The following is a 26,975-nucleotide window of genomic DNA, read 5'->3' as shown; positions in this document are numbered from 1 at the left end:
TTCAACAATTCATAATGTCTAGCAGCTAATCAAAGTTACCAGCCATGCAAAGAGGTAGGAGAATGTGACCACATCAAGAAGGAAAATAGGGAATTCCCAGGTGGTCCATTGGTTAGGGTTCTGTGCTTCCACTGCAGGGGACACAGGTTCGATCCCTGGTTGGGGAACTAAGATGCCACATGCTGTGGTGCAGTCAAAAAAAAAAAAAAAAAGAAGGAAAATAAATTCAAAACCCAGAAATGATGGAGATGATAAAATTAGCAGTTAAGATCATTAAAAGTTATTATAAAGCTTATAAATATGCTTATGTATATAAAGAAAGTATGAACATAATAAAGAAATAAATAAAGGACATAAAAAAGATCCAAGTGGAATATGTAGAACTTAAAAATATAATGTCTAAAATGAAAAATAATCTGGATGGGATTAAATACAACAGAAGATCACTGAATTTGAAGACAGCAAGAGAAAGTACCTAAAATGAAGCACACAGTGGGGAGGTGGAGGGGAAGAGACTCAGAGAAAAAAGAAGAACAGAGTCCCAACAATCCACAAGGAAATAACAAGCAGTCTAATATAGGCATCCTAGAAGAAGAAAGGGGAAAAAATATTTGAAGACAAAAATTCTCCAAATTTTCTAGGAGGGTAGATCTTATGTTAAGTGTTCTTATCACAAAAATTTAAAAATAAATAAAAATAGGGAATTCCCTGGTGGTCCAGTGGTTAGGGTTCTGTGTGCTCACTGCGAAGGGCCTGGGTTCAATCCCTGGTTGAGGAACTAAAATCCTACAAGCCATGTGGCATGGCCAAAATAAATAAATAAACATATACAATAAATAAAATAAAATAAAAATAAAGAGGGCAGGTGATGAATATGTTTATCGTATTGGCTGTGGTGATGGTTTCAGAGGTATATAATTATCTCCAAACTCATCAAGTTGTATACATTAAACATATACAGCTTTTTGTATGTCAATCATACTTCAATAAAGATTTTTAATTAGAAATAAATTTCCAGATCTCATGAAAATTATAAAACTCATCTGCAAAAAGCTCAGTAAATCTCAACCAGAACAAATAAAGAAAACTCTTCCAAGGGACACCAGAATGAAACTGCAGAAAAGCAATGATAAAGAGAAAATCTTAAAAGCATCAAAGGGGGGAAAAAATGCGTTATGTACAGAAGAACAAAGAATGACTATAGATTTATTGTCAGAAACTATGCAGACCAGACAGCAATGAAACTGTCTCTGAAGTTCTAAAAGAAAAAGAACTATCACCCCAGAATTCTATACCCAGAAAAAGTATCACTCAAAAATGAAGACAAAGACTTTTTCAGATGAACAAAAGCTGAGAATATTCATTGCCAACATATTTATGCTATAGGAAATGTTAAAATTTTCCAGGCAGAAGGAACATTATACTGAAGGGAAATTTGGGTGCAAAGGATTGGGACTTTTAAAAATAAATAGGTAATTTATTTTAATATTTTTATTACTTAAATGTTACTTATTCAAAATAAATACTTTAAAGCAAAAATAAAAATGCATTAAGGAGCTTATAACATATACACAATTAAAATGTATCACAAAAATGGCACAAAGGATAGGAAGAGAGAAATGTAAATCTATTGTTCTAAAGTTCTTAATCTACATGAAATAGTATAATATTACATGAGGATCAACTGTGATAAATTAAAAACATATGTTGAGAACCCTAAGGCATCCATTAAAAATATTTTTAAAGAGTTATAACTAATAAACAAATAACAGCAACAAAACAGAACCATAAAAAATAATCAGGAATAAGGTAAGGATGTCCCCTCTCACCTCTGCTTTTCAATACTGTTCTAGGAGTCCTAGATAATTCAATAAGATAAGAAAGGAAATAGAAAGCACAGCTGACCCTTGAACAACATGGATTTGAACTGTACAGATCCACTTACACACAGATTTGTTTCAGTAAATATATTAAAAAGTTTTGGAGGTTTATGACAAGTTGAACAAACTTGTAGGTGAACCGCGTAGCCTAGAAATATTCAAAAAAATTTTTAAAGGTATGTCATGAATGCATAAAATACATGTAAATACTGGTCTATCCTTACATAGGCATAAGATGAGTGATATTTAATATAAAAATAATGTCTTCATTTTCTTACTGTTTTATAACTGTGCTTTCGAAGAATTATATTACTGTACAGTATGTCTCTCGTAATTGGAGAAACTGCTCATCAGCCTATCATAACAGGTAAGTGTTTTTTTAAAAAAATGAAACAATGCTTCCAATACTGTATTATGAATATAATACTGAATGTCATAAAAATTTTATAACTCATTCATTAGTTAGGCTAGGCTACCATGAAGGAATCATATCGATTACTTTAGGCTATCATAAAGCAATCACATTGCTGTTTCTACAACATCAATGCATGAATCACTGTACCTGTAACTAATATTATTTTCTGTTTCACATTATCTTTTCATTTCTGATGTCTACTGTTAGTAATATGTATAATATATACAGTGTTTTGTATCATATAAAACAATATTGATATAAGTACTGACAGATGATTCATCTTGTTGATAAATATAGTAGAGTTCTGTAAATGTATTTTTCTTATGATTTTCTTAACATTTTTTCTCTAGCTTCCTGTATTACAAGAATACAGTATATACTAACATATAATATATAAAACATGTTAATCAAATGTTTATGTTATCAGTAAGGCTTCTGGTCAACAGTAGGTTATCAGTAGTTGTTTTGGGGGAGTCAAAACATATATGCAGATTTTTGACTGTGCAAGGGGTGGGCACCCCTAACCCCTGCAGTATTCAAGGGTCAACTGTATAATAATTCAGAAGGAAGAAATACAACTATCTTTGCTTGAAGATGACACATTTGTCTATATAGAAATCCCAAAGAATCAACCAAAAAACTGGAATGAATATGCAATTATAGCAACGTTGGAGAATACAAAGTTAATAATACAAAAGCCAATCACTTTCCTATATACCAGCGAGGAACAAGTGGAATTCTAAAGGAAAAACACATAGCCATTTACATTAGTGTCCCCAAAATGAAACACTTAGATATAAATCTAACAAAATAGGTACAATCTATATGAGGAACAATACAAAACACTGATGAAAGATATCAAAGAACTACTACTAAATAAATGGAGAGATATTCCATGTTCACAGATAGGAAGACTCAATACTGTCAAGATGTCAGTTCTTCCCAACTTGATCTACAGATTCAATCCGATCCCAATCAAAATCCCAGCAAGTTTTTTGGGGGGGATGTAGTGGGATAACTGAGGACATGGAAAGGAGACGTGATCCATGAGCCCCCCCTCAGCAAACTGGGGGCTGGCGAATAAGCCAGAACTGCAAACAGTCCTGATTGCTTTGAGCCCCCACCCCCGGCAAACAGGGGGCATGCAAATAAGCCAGGGTTGTGAACAGTTCTGAATGCTTCGAGCGCCCCCCCCCCCCGCCCCCAGCAAACCGGGGGCCTGCAAAAGAAGCATTGAGTGCTTTGAGCACTGATCCATGAGATGTCCTCAGTATAATCAGAGTGGTGGGAACGCAAGGAAATGTCCTTGTGCTACTTCAGTATAATCAAAATAATGGTGGGAACTTTGTGCTGTTCTTGTGCTCAAGGACGAAGCATGGCAGGTGCTCACGAAAGCCAATTATTGCTTGTATAATTAACAAAAACATAGGCTGCTGCTTTGGAACTTCTGAAATGTTAAGAAAACAAGTCTTAAAGTGTAAATCTAGATAATGCTTTAATAAAAGTTACCACAGCAAGACAGACGGCGCTGTTTTGCCTGAGCGAGCGGCAGCCCTCTCCTGCTGTGCTTTGGCACAATTCATCTCGTGTGATGAGCTTACTTTCGGCCCTGTCCTAAGAAACTACAACAGGGGGATATCAACAAATCAATTCTAAAGTTTATATGGAGAGACAAAAGACCCAGAATCGCTACCTCGATACTGAAAGAGAAGAAGAAATTTGGAGGACTGACACCATCCGATTTCAAGATTTACTATCAATATAAAGCTACAGCAATCAAGGCAGTGTGGTAATGGCAAAAGAACAGACAAATAGACCAATGGAACAGAACAAAGAATGCTGATACAGATCCACAAAAATATAGCCAACTGATCTTTGACAAAGAGAAAAGGCAATACAATGGAGAGAAGAGAATCTTCAACAGTAGTGCTGGAAAAACTAGATATCCATGTGCAAAAAACTGAATCTAGACACAGACCTTACACCCTTCACAAAAATTAACTTAACATGGATCACAGACCTAAGTGTAAAACAGACTATTAAAACTTCTAGAAGACAACATAGGAGAATACATAGATGACCTTGGGTATGGTGATGATGTTTTAGATACAACACCAAAGATATGATCTATAAAAGAAATAAGTGAGAAGCAGGACTTCATTAAAATTAAAAACGTCTGCTCTGTGAAAGACAATGTCAAAAGAATGAAAAGACAAGCCAAAAACTGCCAAAAAAAAAAAACTGCAAAAGACATATCTGATAAAGAGTTGTCATACAAAATATACAAAGACCCCTTAAAGCTCAACAGTAAGGAAACAAACAACCTAATTAAAAACTGGGCAAAAGATCTGAACAGACATCTCACCAAAGAAGATACACAGATAGCAAAGTAAAAGATGTTTTACATCATATGTCATTAGAGAATTGTAAATTAAAACAACAGCGAGATACCGCTATATACTTAGTAGAATGGCCAAAATCCAAAACACTGACAACACCAAATGCTAATGAGGATGTGGAGCAACAGGAACTCTCATTCACTGCTGGTGGGAGTGCAAAATGATACAGCCACTTTGGAAGAGAGTTTGGCAGTTTCTTGAAAAACTAAACGCTTATCATACGATAGAGCTATCATGCTCCTTAGTATTTACCCAAAGGAGCTGAAAACTTATGTCTACACAAAAAACTGGACACAGATGTTTAGAGCAGCTTTACTCATAACCAAAACCTGGAAGCAACCAAGATGTCCTTCAGTAGGTAAATGGATAGATAAACTGCAATATATGCACACTATGGAATATTACTCAGCACGAAAAAGAAATGAGCTATCAAGCCATGAAAAGACACGGAGGAACCTTAAATGCATATCACTAAGTGAAAGAAGGCAATTTAAAAGGCAACATTTGTATGATTCCAACTATATGACCTTCTAGAAAACACAGAACTATAGAAACAGTAAAAAGATCAGTGGTTGCTAGGGGCTAGGGAGGAGGGAGAGAAGAGCAGATGGAGCACAGAGGATCTGAAGGGCAGTGAAACTATTCTGTGTGATACCACAATGGTGGATATATGTCATTACACATTTGTCAAAACCCACAGAATTTACAATACCAAGAGTGAACCCTAATGTAAACTGTAGACTTTGGGTGATTATGATGTGTCAATGGAGGTTCATCAACTGTAACAAAGGTACCACTCTGCTGCAGGATGCTCATAGTAGAAGAGGCTGCATGAATGTGAGGGCAGGGAGTATATGGGGACCCTCTCTACTTTCTGTTCAACTTTGCTGTGAACCTAAAATTGGTCTAAAAATTTTATTTTTAAAAATTAATCCAGGGCTTCCCTGGTGGCGCAGTGGTTGAGAGTCCGCCTGCTGATGCAGGGGACACAGGTTTATGTCCCGGTCCAGGAGGATCCCACATGCCACAGAGTGGCTGGGCCCGCGAGCCATGGCCACTGAGCCTGCACATCCGGAGCCTGTGCTCTGCAACAGGAGAGGCCACAACAGTGAGAGACCCACATACCGCAAAAATAAATAAATAAATAAATAATCCAAAAGAAAAAAATAGGAAAAAACCCCACAAAAATTAGACTTAAATCAAACCATACCAGTAATTACACTAAATGGTATACACACCCCCATTAAATGACAGAGATTGACAGATTAAATAAAGAAGCAAGACAACCAAATACTGTCTAAAGGAAACACATTTTAAATATAAAACAGGTATGTTAAAAATAAAAGTATATAAAAAGATACACAGTGCTAACATCTAAAGAAAGCTAGCATCACTATGGTAATATCAAACAAAGTAGACTCCAAAACAAGGAACATTATGAGCCATAAAGAGGGACATTTCATAATGATAAATAGGGCAATTCATCAGGAACACATATCAATCCTAAATATGTATGCACCTAACAGAGATTTATAATATCTGAAGCTGAAAGGTAAAATAGACAAATTCACAATTATATTTGAAGATTTCAACACTGATCCTGCAGTAATTAATGGGAAAAGTAGGAAAACATCAGTAAAAATGTAGAATTCCTGAATGACACTATAACCAACTTTACTAGTTGACATTTAAAGAACACTCTACCCAAATATAGCAGAGAACACTCTACCCAAACATTCCTTCAAAGTAGATATGAAACATTCACCCACATATATATATTTTGGGCCACATAAGTCTCAATATATTTACAAGGAATGAAATCAGACTATGTTTTCTTAACACAATCAAGTTAAATTATAACTCAACAACATCTCTGAAAAGTCCCCAAGTATTGGAAATTAAACAACATGCTGTTAAATAACCCATAAGACAAAAGAAATCACAAAGGAAATTAGAAAATATTTTGAACTAAATGAAAATACATCACATCAAAATTTGTGAGACACAGCTAAAGTAGTACTTACGGAAAATCCATAGCCTTAAATGTTTATATTAGAAAAGAAGGACCAAAATCAATGACCAAATTTTCTTTTCTTGCTCTTAAGGTAAATATTAACCCAAAATAAACAGAAAGAAGGAAATAATACAGATAAGCACAGAAATAAATGAAATAGAAAACAGGTGGGAAAAAATCAATAAAACCAAAAGCTGGTTCTTTGAAAAATCACTGAATAAATCTTTAGCCAGACTGATCATGAAATAAACAGAAATTATCAATATTAGGAATGAAAGAAGGCGCTTCACCACAAATCCTACAGATCTTAAAAAGACAATGAGTGAATATTATAAACAAATTTATTTCAACAAATTTGACAACTGAGATGAAATGGACATCTTCTTGAAAGACAAAGTATCAAAGCTCATTCAAAAAGAAATGGATAATCTGGGACTTCCCTAGTGGCGCAGTGGTTGAGAATCTGCCTGCCAATGCAGAGGACATGGGTTCAAGCCCTGGTCCAGGAATATCCCACATGCCATGGAGCAACTAAGCCCATGTGCCACAACTACTGAGCCTGCATGCCACAACTACTGAAGACCACACACCTACAGCCCATGCTCTGCAACAAAGAGAAGCCACTGTAATGAGAACCCCGTGCACCACAACGAAGAGTAGCCCCCGCTTGCCGCAACCAGAGAAAGCCCGCATGCAGCAAGGAAGGCAGAACGTAGCCATAAATAAATAAATTTATTTAACAAAGAAATGGATAATCTGAATAGCTCTTTATCTGTTAAAGAAACTGGGTCTGTAATTTAAAATCATTACCCAAAAAATCCCCAGGTCCAGACTGCTTCACTGATGAATTCAGTGGAATGTTTAGGGAAACCTAATACAAACTCTTGCCAAAAAAAAGAATGAAAACGTCCCAACTCAGTTCAAAAGGCCTGTATTACCATGATTCCAAAACCAGATAAAACATTACAAGAAAACTACAGAAAAATATACCTTATGAACATTAACACTAAGGTCCTTAACAAGAAAACAGCAAATCACATCCAGCAATATAGAAAAAGACATGATGGCCAACACGCTGGATTCATTCAGCAACATAAGGTTGCTTTAATGCTAAAAAAAAAAAAAAAACCAAATCAGTGTAATTTATCATACAAAGAGATTAAAAAAGAAAAAGCTCTATAGAATTCTGACTCCAATTACAATGTGTGTGAGGGTGTTTCCCCATATCCAAGCAATTCTTCAACACAAGCTGGGTGTCCTACAATTCAACTCAACTCTGACATTGGAGATTGCATTCAGATTCCAAGGTTAAGGGCCAAGTTCTACAAGACTGAACCCCCACCCCATCCTCTGACTTCAGATGACAATTGCAAGTCCAGGTTGTTACCTGAGCTTCTGATCCAGTGGCTACAAATCAGGTTTCCACAACCCTCTCCTTGGGTTCAATTTAATTTGCTATAATGGCTCAAAGAACTCAGAGAAACATTTTAATTACTAGATTACAGGTTTATCATAAAAGGATATAACTCTACACCATACACAAAAAGTAACTCAAAATGGATTAAAAACCTGAACGTAAGACCAGAAAACATTAAAATCCTAGAAGAAAACTTAGATGGTGAGCTCCTTGACCTCGGTCTTGGAAATGATATTTTGAATTTGACACTGAAAGTAAAGGCAGCAAAAGCAAAAATAAACAAGTGGGACTACATCAAAACTAAAAATCTACGGCACAGAAAAGAAGATCTCGATAAAATGAATGGGAGGAAATATTTGCAAATCTTATATATGATAAGGGGTTAATATCCAAAATATATAAAGGACTCTCACAACTCAACATCAAAAAAAACTAAATAATTCAATTAAAAAACGAGCAGAGGATCTGAACATTTTCCCAAAAACATACAGATGTCCAATAGGTAAATGAAAAGTGGCTTGATATCAGTAACCATCAGGGAAATGCAAACCAAACCACAATGAAATATCACCTAACACCTGTTAGAATGACTATTATCAAAAAGACTAGAAATAACAAATGTTGGCGAAGGTGTGGAGAAAAGGGAACCTTTGTGCACTGTTGGGGGGAATATAAATTGGTGCAGCTACTATGGACAACAGTACAGAGAAACACCATATCATCCAGCAACTCCACCACTGGGTATTTATCCAAAGGAAACAAAAACACTAACTTAAAAAGATATCTGCATTCCCATGTTGCAGCATTATTTACAATAGCCAAGACATGGAAACAACCTAAGTGTCCATCGAACAATAAATGGATAAAGAAGTTGTGGAATATGTACATCAGCCATAAAACCAGAAGGAAATCCCACAATTTGTAATAACAATGGATGAACCTTGAGGGCATTATGCTAAGGAAAATAAGTCAGACAGACAAATACTGTATGATCTCCCTTACATGCAAAATCTGTTAAACAAAAATAACAACAACAAAAACCCAAACTCTTAGAAACAGAGAACAGATGGGTGGTTGCCAGAGGCAGCATGCTGGGGGCAGGCAAAATGGGTAAAGGTGGTCAAAAAGTACAAACGTCCAGTTATTATCAGTCCTGGGGATGTAATGTACAGCATGGCAATTATTATTTATATACATATTAATTGTATATTAATAATAATATATATTCTATGTTAATAATAATATGCATTCTATAATTAAAAGTTGCTAAGAGAGTAAATCTTAAAAGTTCTCATGACGGGCTTCCCTGGTGGCGCAGTGGTTGAGAGTCCGCCTGCCGATGCAGGGGACGCGGGTTCGTGCCCTGGTCCGGGAAGATCCCACGTGCCGCGGAGCGGCTGGGCCCATGAGCCATGGCCGCTGAGCCATGGCCGCTGAGCCTGCGCGTCCGGAGCCTGTGCTCCGCAACGGGAGAGGCCACAGCAGTGAGAGGCCCGCGTACCACAAAAAAAAAAAAAAAAAAGTTCTCATGACAAGAAAAACAATTTGTAACTATGTGTGGTGATGGATGTTAACTACACTTACTGTGGTGATCATTTCACAATACATACATATATCTAATCCTGTTGTAATCCTGTCGTACTGAAACTAATATAATGCTATATGTCAATTATATCTCGAGTTTTTTAATGAATGAAAAATAAATAAATAAAAAGATATAACTCAGGAAAAGTCAAATGGAAGAGATACATAGGGCAAAGTATATGGGAAGGGGCAAAGAACTTCCATGCCTTCTCCTGGCATGCCATTCTCCCCAAATCTCTAGGTGTTCACCAACCTGGTAGCTCTCTAAACCCAGACTTTTGGGGTTTTCATGGAGGCGTCATTATATCAGCATGACTGATTAATTATTGGCTATGACTGAACTTAATCTCCAACCCTCTAATTACATGGCTGACTCCAACAGCAACCCATCCTTAGGTGATTTCCAAAAGTTACCTCATTAAAATAACAAAAGATACCTTTATTGCTCTCTTTACTTAGGAATTTCCATAGGTTTTAGGAGCTCCGTGCCAGAAAAGGATGAAGACCAAATATGTATTTCTTATTATAAATCATAGTATCACATCCTATAATCATCTCAATGGATGGAGAAAAATTCAATATACGTTCATGGAAAAAATTCTCAGAATCTAGGAATAGAAGAGTATTTCCTCAATCTAATATAGGGCATTTATAAAAATGCTACAGTTAACATAATAGTTAATGATGAAAAAATGAATGCTTTTCCCCTATAGTTAGGAACCAGGCAAGAATTTTTACTCTCACCACTTCTATTCATTATTAAACTAGAGAAACTAGCCTTTGTCATAAGGTAAGGAAAAAAAGTCATATAGATTGAAATGGAAGTAAAACTGTCTTTACTCCCAGTATAAACTAGAGTCGAGTTTATCAAGTACCTTGATTCAAGGTCACAGGATACAAGGTCAATATACAAAAAAATTGATTTTCTACATACTAGCAATAATTAACTAGAAAATAAATTGACAATACCCTTTATAATAGTATCAAAAATATGAAAAATGTAGCTGTAGTTTAACAAAATATATGCAAGTCTTGTTTACTGAAAACTATAAAACAGTGCTGAGAGAATTTACAGATCTAAATCAATAGAGAGCTATACCGTGCTCAGGAATCAGCAGATTCAATATTGTCAAGATGTCAATTCCACCCAAACTTATCTATAGATCCAATGCAATTCTCATCAAAATCACAGAGAGCATAATTATTTTTGGTAGAAATTGACAAGCTGATTTATATCAAGTTAAGTTTATATGGAAATTCAAAGAACCTAGAATAGCCAAAGCAATTTTTTTTTTTTTGTGGTACACAGGCCTCTCACGGTTGTGGCCTCTTCCACTGCGGAGCACAGGCTCCGGACACGCAGGCTCAGCGGCCATGGCTCACGGGCCCAGCCGCTCTGCGGCATGTGGGATCTTCCCGGACCGGGGCATGAACCCGCATCCCCTGCATCGGCAGGCGGATTCTCAACCGCTGCACCACCAGGGAAGCCCGCCAAAGCAATTTTTAAAAGAACAAAGCTGTAGGACCTAACCATATAATTTCAACATATTATAAAACTACAGTCATCAAGACAGTGTGATACTTGCAAAAAGACAGATCAATGTAGATCAGTGGACCAGAATAGAGAGAGAGACAGAGAGTCCTGAAAGAGACCTACACATAGATGAGGTCAACAGATTTTACAGAAGTGCCAAAGTAATAACGTAGTCCAGTGAGGAAAGAGTGTTTTTCAAAAATAGTGCTGGGGATTCCCCTGGCAGTCCAGTGGTGAAGACTTCAAGCTTCCAATGCAGGAGGTGTATGTTGGATCCCTGGTTGGGGAACTAAGCTCTCACATGCCATGCCCCATGGCCAAAAATAAATAAATAAAATTAAATTTAAAAATAATAAAAACTTTAAAAATAGTGCTGGAATAATTGGCTAACCATATGCAGAAAACTTTGATCCATACCTGGTACCTTACACAAAAATTAACTTGAAATAGACCTAAGAACTAAAATCAAAAAACTTCTAGAAGAAAACATAGAAAAATATTTTTGTGACTCTGGATTACCCAAAAATCTATTAGGTAGGCAAGAACCAAAAGAAAAAAATAAATAAATTAGATTTCGTCAAAATTAAAGACTTCCCCACAAAAGACAGGATTCAGGAAATGAAGAGGTAAGCACAGACCAGGAGAAAATATTTGCAAAACATGTCTCAATAAAGGACTTGTGGGCTTCCCTGGTGGCGCAGTGGTTGGGAGTCCGCCTGCCGACGCAGGGGACACCGGTTTGAGCCCTGGTCTGGGAGGATCCCGCATGCCGCGGAGCGGCTGGGCCCGTGGGCCACGGCCGCTGGACCTGCGCGTCCGGAGCCTGTGCTCCACGGCTGGAGAGGCCACGGCCGTGAAAGGCCTGCATACTGCCAAAAAAATAAAAATAACTAAAATAATAAAAAATAAAGGACTTGTAACCAGCAGACATAAATAACTCTTCCAACTCAATACAAAGAAAACTCGATTTTTAATAATGAGCAAAAGATATTATTAGACACTTCAAAGAAGATATACAAATGGCAAATATACTTACGCAAGGATACCCAATATTATTCATCATTAGAGAAACTTCAGTTAAAGCCATAATGAGATACTACTATACACGCACTCAAATGGCTACTGTTTTTTAAACTGATAACATCAAATGTTAACAAAGATGCAAGTGGAACTCTTATACATAGCTCATGAGAAAGTAAAACTGCACAGCCACTTTGGAAACAGTTTGGCAATTTCTTAAAAAGTTAAAAATACTGTCTGACCCAACAATCCTACTCCTAGGTATTGACCCAAGAGAAATGAAGTCAATGTTCATACAAAGTGTAAGCAAATGTTCATAGCAGCTTTATTCATAATACCCCAAACAGGAAACAACGCAAATATTATCTAATGGTGAATGGATAACAAATTGAGGTATATCAGTACAGTGGAATGATACTCAACAAGAAAAAGGAACAAACCACTGATACATACTGGATGAATCTCAAAAGCATCCTGTTAAAGAAGCCAGACACAAAAAGCTAAGCATTATTTAATCCCACTTATATGAAACTCTTGGAAAGTCAAAATTATACTTATAGAAAGCAGTGGTTGTCTGTAGCTGTAGTTGGGGAAAGAGATCAACTACAAAGTGGCATGAAGGAACTTTGGGGAGATGATGGAAATGCTGTTTCTTGATTTTGATGGTGATTACACAACTAGATACATATGTTAAAACTCAAAGTGTACATTTTCAATGGGCAAATTTTACTATATGTAAATTATGTTACTAAAGCTAATTTTTTTAAGTTACAGAAATGAAGCACTTTTATGTCTTTCATTTCCATGTGCTTATTTTGAGCTCTACTTAGGTTGTTATCTTGCTAACATAATCAGGCTTTTGTTGGCTATATTCTAGTAGGTTTTACTCAAAGTCCTTCAGCATCATAGTCACAGAAAAATACCAGGATTGCAGTGCTCAGGGCCAGCCATTCAGGTGAAGATATTCATGAGTTAAGTTGCAAATATGCTTCTATAACTTTGGTGAGAAGCTGGAACTAGAGATACAGATTTGGGAGTCATCTGCAGAAAACAGTTGAAACCATGGAGTTGATAAAATTGTACTCTTTTTTCACTGCCACCTCTCACTTCTTAACTCATCCACAGAACCACAGGAAATGTTTAAGTTAAATGTGAAATAAGTGAATGACTTGAATTTTAAAAGGTCAGCTTTTCCATGAGAGCTAAGTAATAGCCACTGAATTTAAACATATTTTTGGTGTATTTATAACTCCAAAGTCGGATATCTCACCTGGTTTAATTTTTCAGTGTGATTCAGCCTTGAAGCCTCAACATTTGACCTAGAAGTATTCTCCATGTCCAGTATTTGCTTCGGTGGTTCCATGTTTGAAGTGGGTTGTGAAAAGCGTGCCATTGCTACTGGGGAGCCTGTGGGATATGACCCTTGTTGCTTCCTTCTAAAAGGCTGGGTAAAAATTTTACCTTTTGCGAATAAAAGAAGAGGAGAGAAAAATTATCACCAACAATTTCTAGTTTTCTGGTATTTATATATAGAGGCTAGGCCCTCAATTTAGAACTAAAAATTAAGTAAGCTTACATTTTTATATTATGTCAATAAAATTTACATACAAGGGAATGATTAGTAACCTACAGAAGAAAACCAAGAGATCGTAAGTGTGTTACTGAAAGGTTGGGGCTATCTAAAACGCCACTTAAGGACACCTGAATATAATTACAAAGAGGCAGGATTCAATAGGTATAAACCTAAAAAGCTGTATCCTGTTTAGGAGACCAAAAAGTCTTCAAATAAGGAATCTGCTTGAATTATGCTTTTCAAACTGGATAACCATCTAGTGGTATGGGGGGAGGGGTGGGGAATGAAAAGCTACAGAATAAAGGATATTCTTCTAGAGTATAGATTTTTTTTCTTCAAGATTTGTATGGAGGGGAATACTACAGGAGAGGTATATTCTGTTATACAACATGAAAGACAGACCACCGGACCCCACCATGGCCTAGCTCTTTCTTTACCCTAAGATCAAGCTCACACACACAAAAAATTACTTCCAAGATATCCTGATGAGGAATAAGGTACCATGTATGGGGAAAATGAACAATTCAATCACTGGGAAGGAATATCCATCCCCCACAAGTCAGTAAGTTGGCAAACTGCTTTATACAACTCAATCTCACGTAAGTTTAATAGCATGAGTTACTCTCCCAAAGTTTGAGCAGCGTAAGAATACTGATACAGGGAGTTCCCAGGTGGCCTAGTGATTAGGATTCCGGGCTTTCACGGCCGTGGCCTCGGTTCAACAGCTGGGGGTCAGAGAACTGAGATCCCACAAGTCGCACAGCAGGGCCAAAAAAAAATTGTTTTTAATTTTTAAAACAAATACTGATACAGTTGAGGTTTAGACTCGAAACACTCAGTGGCCCCTACAGCCTTCCCTGACCAGAGTCTGTAAACCCCCTAGCATATTCTTGTCAAATTACACTTCCCACCACAATTTAAATATTGGTTTGTAAATTCATGATATTCTCACGGTTCAGCTATATTAATCTAAATACAAATTCTGAGAAAAAAAGAAAATCATTGAAACAGGCATAGAATTCCCCAAATAGGCAGTGTATAGATTCTATACAGTCAAGGGTCTAGAGGGACACTATACAAATGATCACATCAGTTTTCTGAGCCCTTAAGGGAGACAGTGATTGGGTAGGAAAAGCTCACTGAATGAGCAGTAGTAAGAGTTCAGTATCTAACTCTAGCTGTACCACTTTTCAAGTCATGAAATTTTCAGAAAGTCATTTAACTTTCTTGAGCTTTGGCTTCCTTAACTATAAGGATAAGATTGGGTTACTCACCCAACTTGTCTATGGTATGAGAATCCAAGGTAAATTGCTATACAAATAAGGTGGTTATCATTACACTACATCAATTACTACAATGCCTGCTAGGATATCAAAGATCAGTGTTAGCAAAGATCAGATGGCAAATGCTACAAACTAGTATTATTATTATTATTTTGCGGTACGCGGGCCTCTCACTCTTGTGGCCTCTCCCATTGTGGAGCACAGGCTCCGGACGCACAGGCTCAGCGGCCATGGCTCACGGGCCTAGCCTCTCCGCGGCATGTGGGATCTTCCCAGACGGGGGCACGAACCCACGTCCCCTGCATCAGCAGGCGGACTCTCAACCACTGTGCCACCAGGGAAGCCCTAGTATTATTTTTAAAACTTTTCATTTTCCATGTTATATCTTCTTTACCTGAACACATATAACTAATGTTCTTTTTCAGTACTCTAGAGAGAGCTGATCTTGTGTTTTCATAATAATAGCTATCACTTATTATGAGCTTACTAAATGCCAGGCACTTTACGGACCCCCATCTCAGCCTGACTCCAAGAGGTAAGTATTATTACTCCTATTCTAGAGATGAGGGAACTAAGACTTAGACATTTTAAGTAACTCGCCTGAGATCATACAGCTAGCAAGTGGCAGAGCCAGGATGCAACTCCAACAAACTGTTGGAGCTTAGCCATTACATACATACGTACATATGTACTACAACTGCTCCAAAGTCTGCTGATCTGCAATAGTTACCAGTGCTAATATGCTTACCTGCTGGCCATCCGCTCTGCTTTTCCTCGGATAGGCTCTTCTTCAGCATCAACAAAGAACCTGCTCTGGTCTGTTCTACAGAAATGACATCTGCAGCGGCATTCAGTGCCTCAAACATAGAGAAGAAGCCATACTGCACATACTGGAATGATCGTCCAAATCGCTTGGCAAATGCGTTCTCAAAATCAGAAAGGAGAATAGGAGATAACGTCAAGAGGTCTTTCAACTCACTCTTCACGACAGCTGGAAGAACAGGGGGCGCCCTTCCTCGGTAAGGTACTCGCCGTTGAGATCTGGGCCCAAAGCAAACACTGGCCCTTCCCTTCTGCGTGGAGTTTCGAACCTTATGGCTGCCCCTCTGTTTTGCAACTAAACTTGCTATTCCTTTGGTGGATTCATCTGGAATGGCTAAGGAGGTGTGAAAAAAGAAACCATATTTAGGTGAAAACTTACTTCCTTCTTTATTCTTTGCATCTGTGGTTATATAATTTGTAACTCTCCAAGGAGCTGTGTATATAGGTGACATGATAAACACGAACGCTTGCTTGCTCCATTTCTTGCATTTTAGACAACAGCTTGTTAGCTTCTCTACTACAGGATGAAGAATGAACAGTAAAACCCAATTTAATATCACTGCTTCTAATTAACTCCTGAAAGATCTGAAACCCTGGAGATGAAGAATAACTTCCCTACAATTATGTTTCTGTGCTTTATGAAATTTTAAACGTGATTTCATAATTTGAAGTCCCACTGTTAAGTTTCTCCTGACTTAAGGTGCAATAATATTAAGTCACACGCACAATGTAGTTTTTGTGAATGCACAGTATTCTGGGGAAGGTTTCTTGGTTGTGCTGAAACTCTAACTCTGTCCACAACCTCTAAGGTGCCTATGATCCCTCTTCTCCCTCACAAAAGTAAAATCCCCTGCTGGGGATGCAGGATAATTGCAGAGCTAGAACAATTCTTTACTAAGTGATTATTATTGCAAAGTTCAAAGACCTTCAAACCTTAAACCTACCTTTCAGTATTACAGTACCATCCCCACAGGGGCAGACACTGACAACATCAGGCATATCCAACACCAGCTCCATGGTGGACCGATACCCAAGGTTTTGGAGGGGTAAACGGTTGCCAACCATAAAAAGGTACTCCTCTTCCAACTGCTCTGGGGTCAAACCATCTTTGGTGGAAATGAGAAGTGACCTTATTTCCTTCCTCAGGCATTCCTGTATACGCTCTTGTTCAGACATTGTGTCCTACAAGACTTAAGACAGAAACACTGCTCGTGAGGAAAAGCAGGCAAACCCAAGATGGAAAAATAAATACAATAATAAGTCTAAAATGGCCAATAGTGGAATACAAACAACTGAGATGCGACTTCTACAGGTGATGAGGCAGAAGCAGTACCTCGAGGGTGCTCTGAAACTTCGTTTAGCAAAGTCCCCATACAATTCAGTCTTTATCCCAACCTGTGTTGATTAAGCCGTGTGCATCGCAAGAAATCCCTGCCACGGCCTAGTGTGTGAGAAGTCCGAGTTCCTGGCTCGTTTTTCGGTGAAGCGTTAACTCGGATTGCTCGGGGTCTCACTCTACACTGCAAACTTCGTATCAGATAAATCTTTCGTCCACTCTTTGGGAACCAGGGCTGGGAAGGAGGCAAATGCAACACCCCTTTCCCAGCGCGAGGACAGGGCTCCGCGTAAAGACGCTCGCACCGGCATACTTTCTCCACCCCAAACCTATGCGGAGGATCCCCGCGTCCCCTTCCAAGTCAACGACCTCATCGTTGCCCACCCCCTCCCTACTTCGCTCGGGCGACGGGTGGAGGTGGGGTCCCCTGCCCCGCTCCCAACGTCTCTCAAGGGCGCCGGCAAAATGGGGACTTGTCCTTGCGCCTGCCCCGGGGACTGCCCACGACCCAGGGTAAAAGAGGCAGGCCGGAGGGAAGCAGGCGAAGCGCCCCTCACCCTAGAGCTGGCGCCGGCGCTGCCGTTGTGGGCCTCGCAAAGTCAAAGGCGCTCCCTTAACTAGCGGCCACGTAAGAGGAGCTGCGAAGCGGGTTGCGCGCCTGCGCACCGGTGCCGGAGGGCCCGCGTGGCGCTCCCACGGCGCCGCGTTCCGGCCCCTCAGGGACGGACTGTCGGGCAGGTCCTGGCTGCTCCGGAGTCTAGCCTGGGTTCCGCCCCAGTCCTGGGGCCGCTTGGCCGGGCTCCCAGGCAGCGTAGGTGGCCTTCTGGGATAGCCGGCGCCTGCCTCTTGCGACGTGCTTGGAAGACACGCGGTGCGGCAGCGCGCAAGAACCCCTCCAAAGACCTCCCAGCCAGGGTCAGGGAGGGTCAGTCCCGCCCTACGGACGGGCAGCCCGATAAGGAGGCTGCGAGGTTCTTAGCCTCGGTGTGCCTCTCATTCACCCGTGGAGCTTATTTAAGGAAGAAAAATGATGCCCAGGTCTGATCGGCAGAAATTCTGATTCAGCAGGTCTAGGTCTATTGGGGGAAATTTTAGGCAATTCTGGTGCTTGGTGGAGAATCACTGCTGAGCTAGATAGATGCAACTTAGGCTCCCGGAAGAGAGGAATGGGTGAGGCAAGGAGGGCTTTTTTTTTTTTTTTTTTTTTTTTGCAGTACGCGGGCCTCTCACTGTTGTGGCCTCTCCCGTTGAGGAGCACAGACTCCGGACGCGCAGGCCCAGCGGCCATGGCTCACAGGCCCAGCCGCTCCGCGGCATGCGGGATCCAACCGGACCGGGGCACGAACCCGCGTCCCCTGCATCGGCAGGCGGACCCCCCACCACTGCGCCACCAGGGAAGCCCGAGGAGGGCTTCTTAAATGACTGGAGAACATTCCAGGTGCCCCTAGAGATGAAAGAGCTGGGAAACTAAAGAAGAGGATGTATTTGAGCAAACAACCTGGGGGTGTATTTATTGGATAGGTGGAAAGAGCCAGATTTATAAGGTGCTAGAAAACCAGAAAACAGTATATAAGAGGTGTAGACTAAAGAGGCATAGTATGAAGACTTTTACCTTAAAATATACAATCTAATTAAAGGAACTAGACAAACCAAAAGATAACCAAGGAATTCGAATCAAGAAGGAAATCAGAGCACACACATCTACTTTAGCTTCCATCTAAAATCCCATGACATTAAAAAAAACCAAAAAAACCTCTAAAAACAAAATGTTCCATCAATGAACCAGGAATATTTTGTAATCTCTGAAAGACAGAAAAGATTTATGGGCTGGTTTATAGCAGAACGGACAGGGCTAAATAGCGCAAATTAACAAAAAGGAAAATTATGAGACATGAAGAATGGATCCAGCCAGACGTTCCAACATCTGAATGACAGATGTTACAGAAACAACAGAATGGTGGTGAGGGTTGGACGTTTAAAAAGAAGAAAATGTCTCAGATTTGAAGAAAAACACAAATTTTCAGATTAAATGGGCCATCTGAGTCCTTAGGATAACTAATGAAACTAAGATCCCATCCTAGACAAAACCTAGGAGAAAAAGAAGAGCTTTTATATAGAAATAGGTTACCTACAAAGCAATGGAAATTAGACTGCCATTGGATTTCTCAATGGAACAATATCTTCAAAGCTGAAATTGGAATTCTTTACCAGTCAAATCAGCATTTAAGTGGAGGAAAAGACATTTCAGACACGGAGAAATTCTGAAAGTTTATCATCTCGCTAAACAACTTGAGAATGACTCCAGCAAAATGAACAATGGATTGAAAAACGACATCCCAGATTTTCATCCCCAATTATCTAAGATAATAGGTGACACCTATGGAGCACTTACTACATGCTCTTTGCATAGATTATCAAGTTTTCTTCCCGATTACTCTGAGAAAGGTACAGTTATGATCCCCACTTTAAAGAGAAGAAACTGATAGAAATGAAAAAGGATATAAGAGTGATAGGCAATAAAAACAAAACTTTTGATTGAATATAGAAAGTTATTGGTGAGTAATGTAAAAAAAAAAAAAAAAAAAAAAGGATTTTTTACAAAGATATTCTGGAGCTAAGTCCCAGATCAATAACTGCTGAGTGTCAGGGGCTGAGTTTCTTCAATAAGGAGACCCCCTTTGGAAGAGTAGCTACAACTGGAATTATCACTTGCTTGGGTTTACAATAATGCACTGTCATTCTCTGAGACCTGTCAGACTTCTGTGATGGCTAAACTGGGAAGTAAATGGGAATGAGGTGGGAACCATCACCCTAGCATCTTTCACGCCTTTGATGGTGACACTCACCTCTGGAATTCTCCAGGTATGTGGTAATGCTTTTGATCTACTATTTTGGCACTCCACTTGGCATTTTCTTCCAGAATAGCCCTTACTCAATGAGTGGATGTGCCCATGTAGGAATTCTGTCAGTTGCTAAGATTACCTATTCTAGCTATTTACTTGGCAAGTAGGGTACTAACCACAGGATGAATTCACAGTCCCACTAGCCCTGCCCAAAGGTGAACCTGGACCAGAATTTAATTCATTTATCACCTAACCCCTATAAGCTCAGAATGCTGACAGCAAACAGTGACGTTTGTGTTTGTTTGAAATTAGTGATAGTTACTGAAAAGTTTAGTTCCTCCTTTTCTCCAGAACAGTTATCCATAAGGGACTGCAAGACCTTTGGGGAAAGGCTGGAGAAAAGGTTTGCAGTCCTTAGGTACAGTGTTTCAGCAGCATCCTTCTTTAAGAATATTTAGGCTACACACAAGATGCTCTGGGTCTGGGATCTGATTTAGTTCTTGGAATAGGATTGACAAGTCATGTCGCTCACTCACGAGAGGCCTCTGTTCACAAAGACCAAGAATTGTTTTGTTGGTTTGTTTGCTTTTGTAGTTACACAAATCAAAAAGACTTAGTGAGTCCTTTGTTGAGTTCATTCCTTGGGATCCTACAAGTAGTTACCACAACCAGAGAGCTCTGTGAGTCAGGCCAATGTGTTTGCCATCCTGCAGCCTATTATGATGACCAGAGCCCACTTTTCTTCTGGTAATTAACTGTCTCCATCTGGTCTCCTCCCATCCCTGCTTGTATCTGGGAGTATATTTCCATTGCAGCTGCTCCTACCAGCATTCCTGCCTTAGAGAACAGCCAGTAACGAGTTTCTGTGTTGTGTGTTTTAAGCCTCTGAAGCTTTAATATATGCCTCATGACAAGTATGAGAGAATCTTCTGAAAACACAGCAAAGGAGTAGGTGAGTTAGAAGCTCCTGATAGAACTTATACAGCATTCCTACCTCCCACAGTTTTTTAACATTATGCCCAATTTGGGGCCATGTGATGTCACCGTTCAATTCTATTTCCCACAGCAATTACTCTAAGCCTTTGCCATCCCTATTAAACTTTTTTTTAAATTTATTTATTTTTGGCTGCGTTGGGTTTTCATTGCTGCACGCCGGCTTTTCTCTAGTTGTGGCCAGTGGGGGCTACTCTTCATTGCAGTGCGCGGGCTTCTCATTGCGGTGGCTTCTCTTGTTGCAGAGCACAGGCTCTAGGCATGCAGGCTCAGTAGCTGTGGCGCACGGGCTTAGTTGCTCCGCAGCCTGTGGGATCTTCCTGGACCAGGGCTCGTACCCGTGTCTCCTGCATTGGCACGCGGATTCTTAACCACTGTGCCACCAGGGAAGTCCCCTATTAAACTTTTACACACTCCTGCCTCACCACTAGAAAGTGACTTTGCTCCGACTCCCAGAGACACACAGAAAGAGAAAGGGAGAGAGACAGAGAAATACTTTCAGCCATTCCTTCCTGGCCAAATCCTTGAATGAACTGTTCACACTCATTTTCTCCCACTTTTTCATCCACCATTCCCTACTCAATCCAAAGCAATCAGCCTACTACCCTGAACATCCTAAGTTAGTCTTACCAAAATCATCAATGACAAATCTTCGGACAAATCTTAAAGGCTTTTCAGTCTTTTCATCTTAGATGATTTCTGCTGTTTACTCTTGGTGTCCCCTCCCTTTCTGAAAATCTCTCCTCTGTGGGTGTCTCAGATGCTGCTGCACTGAGCTTGGCACCTAGCTTTCTGCTCTTATTTCCTATTTCTCTTATTCCATTAAATGTCCACGCACACCAAGGTCTGTCCTTGGCCCTTCTCCTTTTTACTCTTTCCCCTCTTCCTGAGCAAGCTTTTTCACTCTCACAGCTTCAGCTTTGTCTGATGCCTTCCAAAACACGTGTTCTTTCAAGCAACAAATATCTTTTAGTTCCCACTATGTGCCAGGCACTGTTCTAAAATATGGAACTATAAGACCAAAACAAAGTTTCTGTTCCCCTGGACCTTACTAAGGACAAACAAAAAGCAGATAAATATATATAATATCAAGTAATGATAACTGCTCTCAAGGAAAATAAACCAGGCTAAGAGGGAGTGAGAAGGGGCTGGAGTATTTAGAAAACACTTTGTTTAACTTCTATGAGAGTGATTCTCGACTTGTGATTCCAGAGCAACAGAATAACCTAGGAACTAGTTAGAAATACCAATTATCAGACCCCATGCCAGACTTGCTCAACCAGAACCTGGGAGGAAGCGGGTAGAAGGAACCCAGCAATATGTTTTAATAAGCCCTGCAGGTGATTTTGATGCCCTCTAACGTGAGAATCGGAGCTCCTCCTGCTTCATCTACCATGAATAGGTTACAGGTGCGGTCTAATAGACTGCTTTTTCTCAGCCCATAAGGGTAGCTTGAGGGTTCGGGGAAAAGGAGGTGCTGGGGACCCTCCAGCCAAAAGTAACCTCCACCCACACTTTTCAGAAGGCAACCAAGTGGGGTTGGCATGCCCACGGGCCTCCAGCAAGACATTTGATACTCACTGAATTTGCTGCGGGAAGCTGGGCGCTGCCAGATATCGACTTCTGCCTCCGGGACCGCCCCTGCGAATCCTCGGGGGAAGTTCCCGTCTGGGTGCGCACGGAGGCTGCGCAGCCGAAGGCGCGGCCCAGGGAGGGCGGGGCAGGGAGCGGGGTTCCTGCGCGGCGCGCTTCCGGCGCCTACAGCCGCTTCTGTACCTGAAGTTTCATCATTATTTTGAAGTACTCGTTAGGAAAAAGTTTGACTGGATTTGAAATCCACTTGTACCATCAAAGGAAATATCAAAATTACATTTGTTGATGAAAGAAATGATATTCAATTCTTTGTTCCACTGGTGTAAATTCTGTTGTAAAAATGGTTTTTAAAAGTTTTTAATCATTTCACAGTATATATATACACCTTAAATATGTACAATTCTTACTGCGATAAAGCTTGAAAATCAATGACTAAATAAATAAATTTAAAACAAAACTGTGGGGCTTCCCTGGCGGCGCAGTGGTTGGGAGTCCGCCTGCCGGTGCAGGGTACACGGTTCGTGCCCCGGTCTGGGAAGATCCCACATGCCGCGGAGCGGCTGGGCCCGTGAGCCATGGCCGCTGAGCCTGCGCGTCAGGAGCCTGTGCTCCGCAACGGGAGAGGCCACAACAGTGAGAGGCCCGCGTACCACGAAAAAAAAAAAAAAAAAAAAGACTGTGAACACGTTTCTCATCCACGGTAACAAAAATATTGAAAGCTTATCAAAAAGTCTTGATTAGGAATTTCATGTAGGCGTTTGATCTGACGGACGGCCTAGTTCTTGAAGCCCATCTGAGGATCACCTGGCTACCTCTTAATATGGCTCAAACTGGGTCTCCTCTGACTCCACCCAGGTAGAATTACTTACCCCCTCCTCTGTGTCCTCGTGGTAACATGCAGATCTGTGGTTCTCAGCCCTGAGCAGTTTTGCCCCCATGGGACACCTGGCAATGTCTGGAGACACTTTTGGTCACTGCAGCTGTTGGGGAGGTGCTACTGGCATCTAGTAGTTGGTAGAGGCCAGGGATCCTGCTAAAGATCTTACAATACATAGGAAAGCCCCCTACAACAAAGAATTATCTGGTCCCAAACGTCAACAGTGCTGAAGTGGAGAGACCCTGCTGTAGGTCCTTCTGTCATAACATACACTTTATCACATCTATGTGTTTACATATCTGTTTCTTCCTGTTAGACTCTAAGCTCCTCAAGGGCATGTCTTACCTTTACACCCTCAGAGATGAGCAGTGCTAAACGTATAGTAGGTGCTCACTATGTATCTGTGGAATGAATTAATGAGAGAGGAGTCAAGTCAGTTTCATCTGCACCTAACAAGTGGACAACTGCATCTCCAGGCAAAGAAGGCCAGAACATAAAACGCTTGAGAGCAGTATAATTAGGGGAAGTGGGTCTGACAGAGATGCCTGCAGTTACGACCAACTGCTCAACCTCTAAAAGTCAAAATCTCTCAAGTCTTCTATCCCCTCACCATCCTCCCCCGCCCCTTCATAACCCCATGTGGTCACCAAATTCTGCTGATATTCTACCTCAGAAATATTTCCTGACTCTAACCCATTCCCATTGCCAAAGTCAGCTCTCATCAGCATCACTTTCCTAGACCACTGCTGTGCCCTCCTGGTTGGTTTCTCTGCCATCTACAAATTGAGAAAGTCAAATATAACTCCCTGTAATTTCTTCCAGCTTCCAAATGATAAGATTTGCAATTTCATCTAGTGATAATGAATTCCAGTTTTTCCATTACATAAGTCATATAAATCAATATTCACTCTCTTCATTATGGATATAAAATTTCAAACCACTAAATGAGAATAAGTATATTAATTTAGAAAGCCTTGAAATCTATCATGACCTTTGTTTTAGAAACAAACTCATAGCTAGCAACTTTAATTGGTCCTCCCCCTCTCCTAGTAACTCCATTCCCACAGATGTCAGCCTCGTAACAAACCCAAACAAGGACTAAAGCGTTAAGAGTTTAAAGATGTGTACATTAATATTTTCAGCAAAGGGATGACCAACACTTTCAATTAAAAAGGAATCTAAAAGAAAACAGCAACATCATTTTAAGAGTAGATGAGGCCAGCCAGCTAGGGACTCATGCTGCTGCCTCAGCACTCCCCAACTCCTCCACCTTTGAGATGCTGTGTTGACTTTTCTAACATGGAATGTTACACATTTTATCAGATATTGTCATTGTCATTCATAATCCCAACAGACTTGTGTTATAAGCAAGTGCTTGTGTTACTGTTATAAATGGATATAGAAAATGAAGTAGTGATGCTATAACAGCAAAGGAGATGAGAACAAGTACCCAACATGGGCTCCAACACCAAGTATGGCTTTTTCTCATCAATTTTTTTCCTACAAGAAATCCCTCTATCTTATTGGGAGACAGGGTACAGCACTTTTAATTTTTTTTATTTTTATTTTTTGCGGTACGCGGGCCTCTCACTGTTGTGGCCTCTCCCGCCGCGGAGCACAGGCTCCGGATGCGCAGGCTCAGCGGCCATGGCTCACGGGCCCAGCCGCTCTGCGGCATGTGGGATCTTCCCGGACCGGGGCACGAACCCACGTCCCCTGCATCGGCAGGCGGACTCTCAACCACTGCACTGCGCCACCAGGGAAGCCCCCAGGGCTGTTGAGAATGTCATTTGGCCAACTATTCTGCCAATTCTTGGATCAAAAATTGAGGTACAATTTTAGTTTAAGAGTTTATAACTAGGACTCTAGATCAAATTAATTCATAACAGAATCAAAGGCTGAGAAAAAAAATCAATAAATGCTACAGTTTCATGCTTTTCCAAATAGAGAAATGTTTTCAGGATGATAAAAAAACTAATTATGTTAAATATCAACTATTAATTTTGAGTGAATACTAAATAATCATGATACTTTTCCCCCTATGGGCCAAATGCAGCTTCAGAATTTTTTTCAGTGTAGTGTTCTGGGCAGCAACTATTAATTGAGTCAGGCCCTTGAGAGGAAACATTTGTTCTCCCTATAATAATAATCAGGTTTAGAGAGTAAAAAACAAATCTATTTAAGTTACTTTATTACTAATCTTTTCATTACTTTATTCCCAGTGGCCTAGTATGGCATATATGGAAGAAAGAAATGGAATAGTTTCTCCAGAGTCAATTTGAGTTACTTCAGGTCCTCATTCTTTAATAAAACTTTTTGAGAGGAGAAAAAGCTATCACTATGTGAACTCAATAAATACTGAAAAATTTAAAGTAAGTGAACAATACAATAATGTGATCTGAGCTATCTGAGTAGAGTCATGAATCTCTACTTTGAATGGTTGTCTAGACCAACCTAGCATTCAGTGAGAAATTACTAATAGAGAATAAAAAAGAAATAGATCTATTCAATGTTTCAATTTCCTCAGATGCAGGTGGGTGGGGCAGCTACCCCGGTTTGCTGCTGGATGGAGCATGGCCAGTGAACCTTAAAAAAGCAACACTCCTGCCTTCATCAAAGAAGCATGGGAACAGAGCCTAGCCAAGGACAAAAGTGTTCCTTTCCTAAAACAGAAGTTAAATCAGATCCCTTCCCTTCTGATTCTTCAAGAAGTAACATCATCAACAGGCTTAAGCATTAATAAAAATAATAATAAATTAGTAAAAATAAAGAAATATACATAAGAGAGAGAAGAGGTCTGGAGAGAGAGAGAGAGAGTGAGTTCTGGGAGAATTTTCCTCTCCTTCCCCCTTTTAAAACCTAAATGTTCCTAGGAGTAGTCAGTCAACACCTTTACCAGTGAAAATCTCAGCAGAAAGAGTAGGGCCAGGATATAAAATAAATTAGGGGAAAGAGGAAAGGTAACCTTGGGAAGATCTTAAGGGGGAAGACGGGGTTGCTTGGGGAGAAGTTTCTAATTTTACCTTAAAGTTACCCTAACTGGACGACCTTTTCTTTCCTGTAAGCTCTTTAGTCTTAAGCGAGGACCACATACCCCATTCTATACGATATTTACAAATCATAAAGCAAAATGCCATCGCACCTTCAGCGGTTTGCGGGCCTCCGTAGTATTTCAGCTCAAATTTTCGTCTCTAGAAACACATTTTAAAACGCCATAAATTGGCACATGGGTTTTCACAAAAACTCAGTGTTGAAGGTGGCACCAAGTCTCAGCGGTGGCGCGCCCTGTCCACAGCCCCCCTGAGAAACAGCTGCCGGGTTTCACCCCGAGCAGAGCCCCGCCTGCCCACCGCCCAGGTCCCGCCCCCGCCCAAGGTCACTATAGTCCCCTC

The 26,975-nt window shown here is 40.2% G+C and overlaps 1 protein-coding gene across 3 annotated transcripts in view; it reads right to left on the bottom strand.

Moving 5' to 3' along the window:
• The window catches only part of TDRD5 (tudor domain containing 5), a 91,408-nt gene extending 74,291 nt beyond the window's left edge, over nt 1–17,117 (bottom strand). For 2 of the 3 annotated variants that reach the window (XM_065882236.1, XM_065882253.1), the window contains exons 1-3: nt 16,886–17,117; nt 15,868–16,275; nt 13,534–13,724 (exon numbers count right to left, since the gene is read on the bottom strand). In XM_065882236.1, the coding sequence (XP_065738308.1) occupies nt 13,534–13,724; nt 15,868–16,275; nt 16,886–17,117 (831 nt within the window). Of the gene's footprint in view, nt 1–13,533; nt 13,725–15,849; nt 16,276–16,885 lie in introns of all 3 variants that reach the window. The other variant, XM_065882246.1, reaches the window with a different exon arrangement.
• Between the last annotated feature and the right edge of the window lie 9,858 nt (nt 17,118–26,975).

The sequence above is a fragment of the Phocoena phocoena genome, chromosome 1 (assembly GCF_963924675.1).
Source record: "Phocoena phocoena chromosome 1, mPhoPho1.1, whole genome shotgun sequence".
Lineage (NCBI taxonomy): Eukaryota > Metazoa > Chordata > Mammalia > Artiodactyla > Phocoenidae > Phocoena > Phocoena phocoena.
The sequence above is the reverse complement of the archived record's forward strand: the minus strand, read 5'-3'. Positions and strand labels throughout refer to the sequence as shown.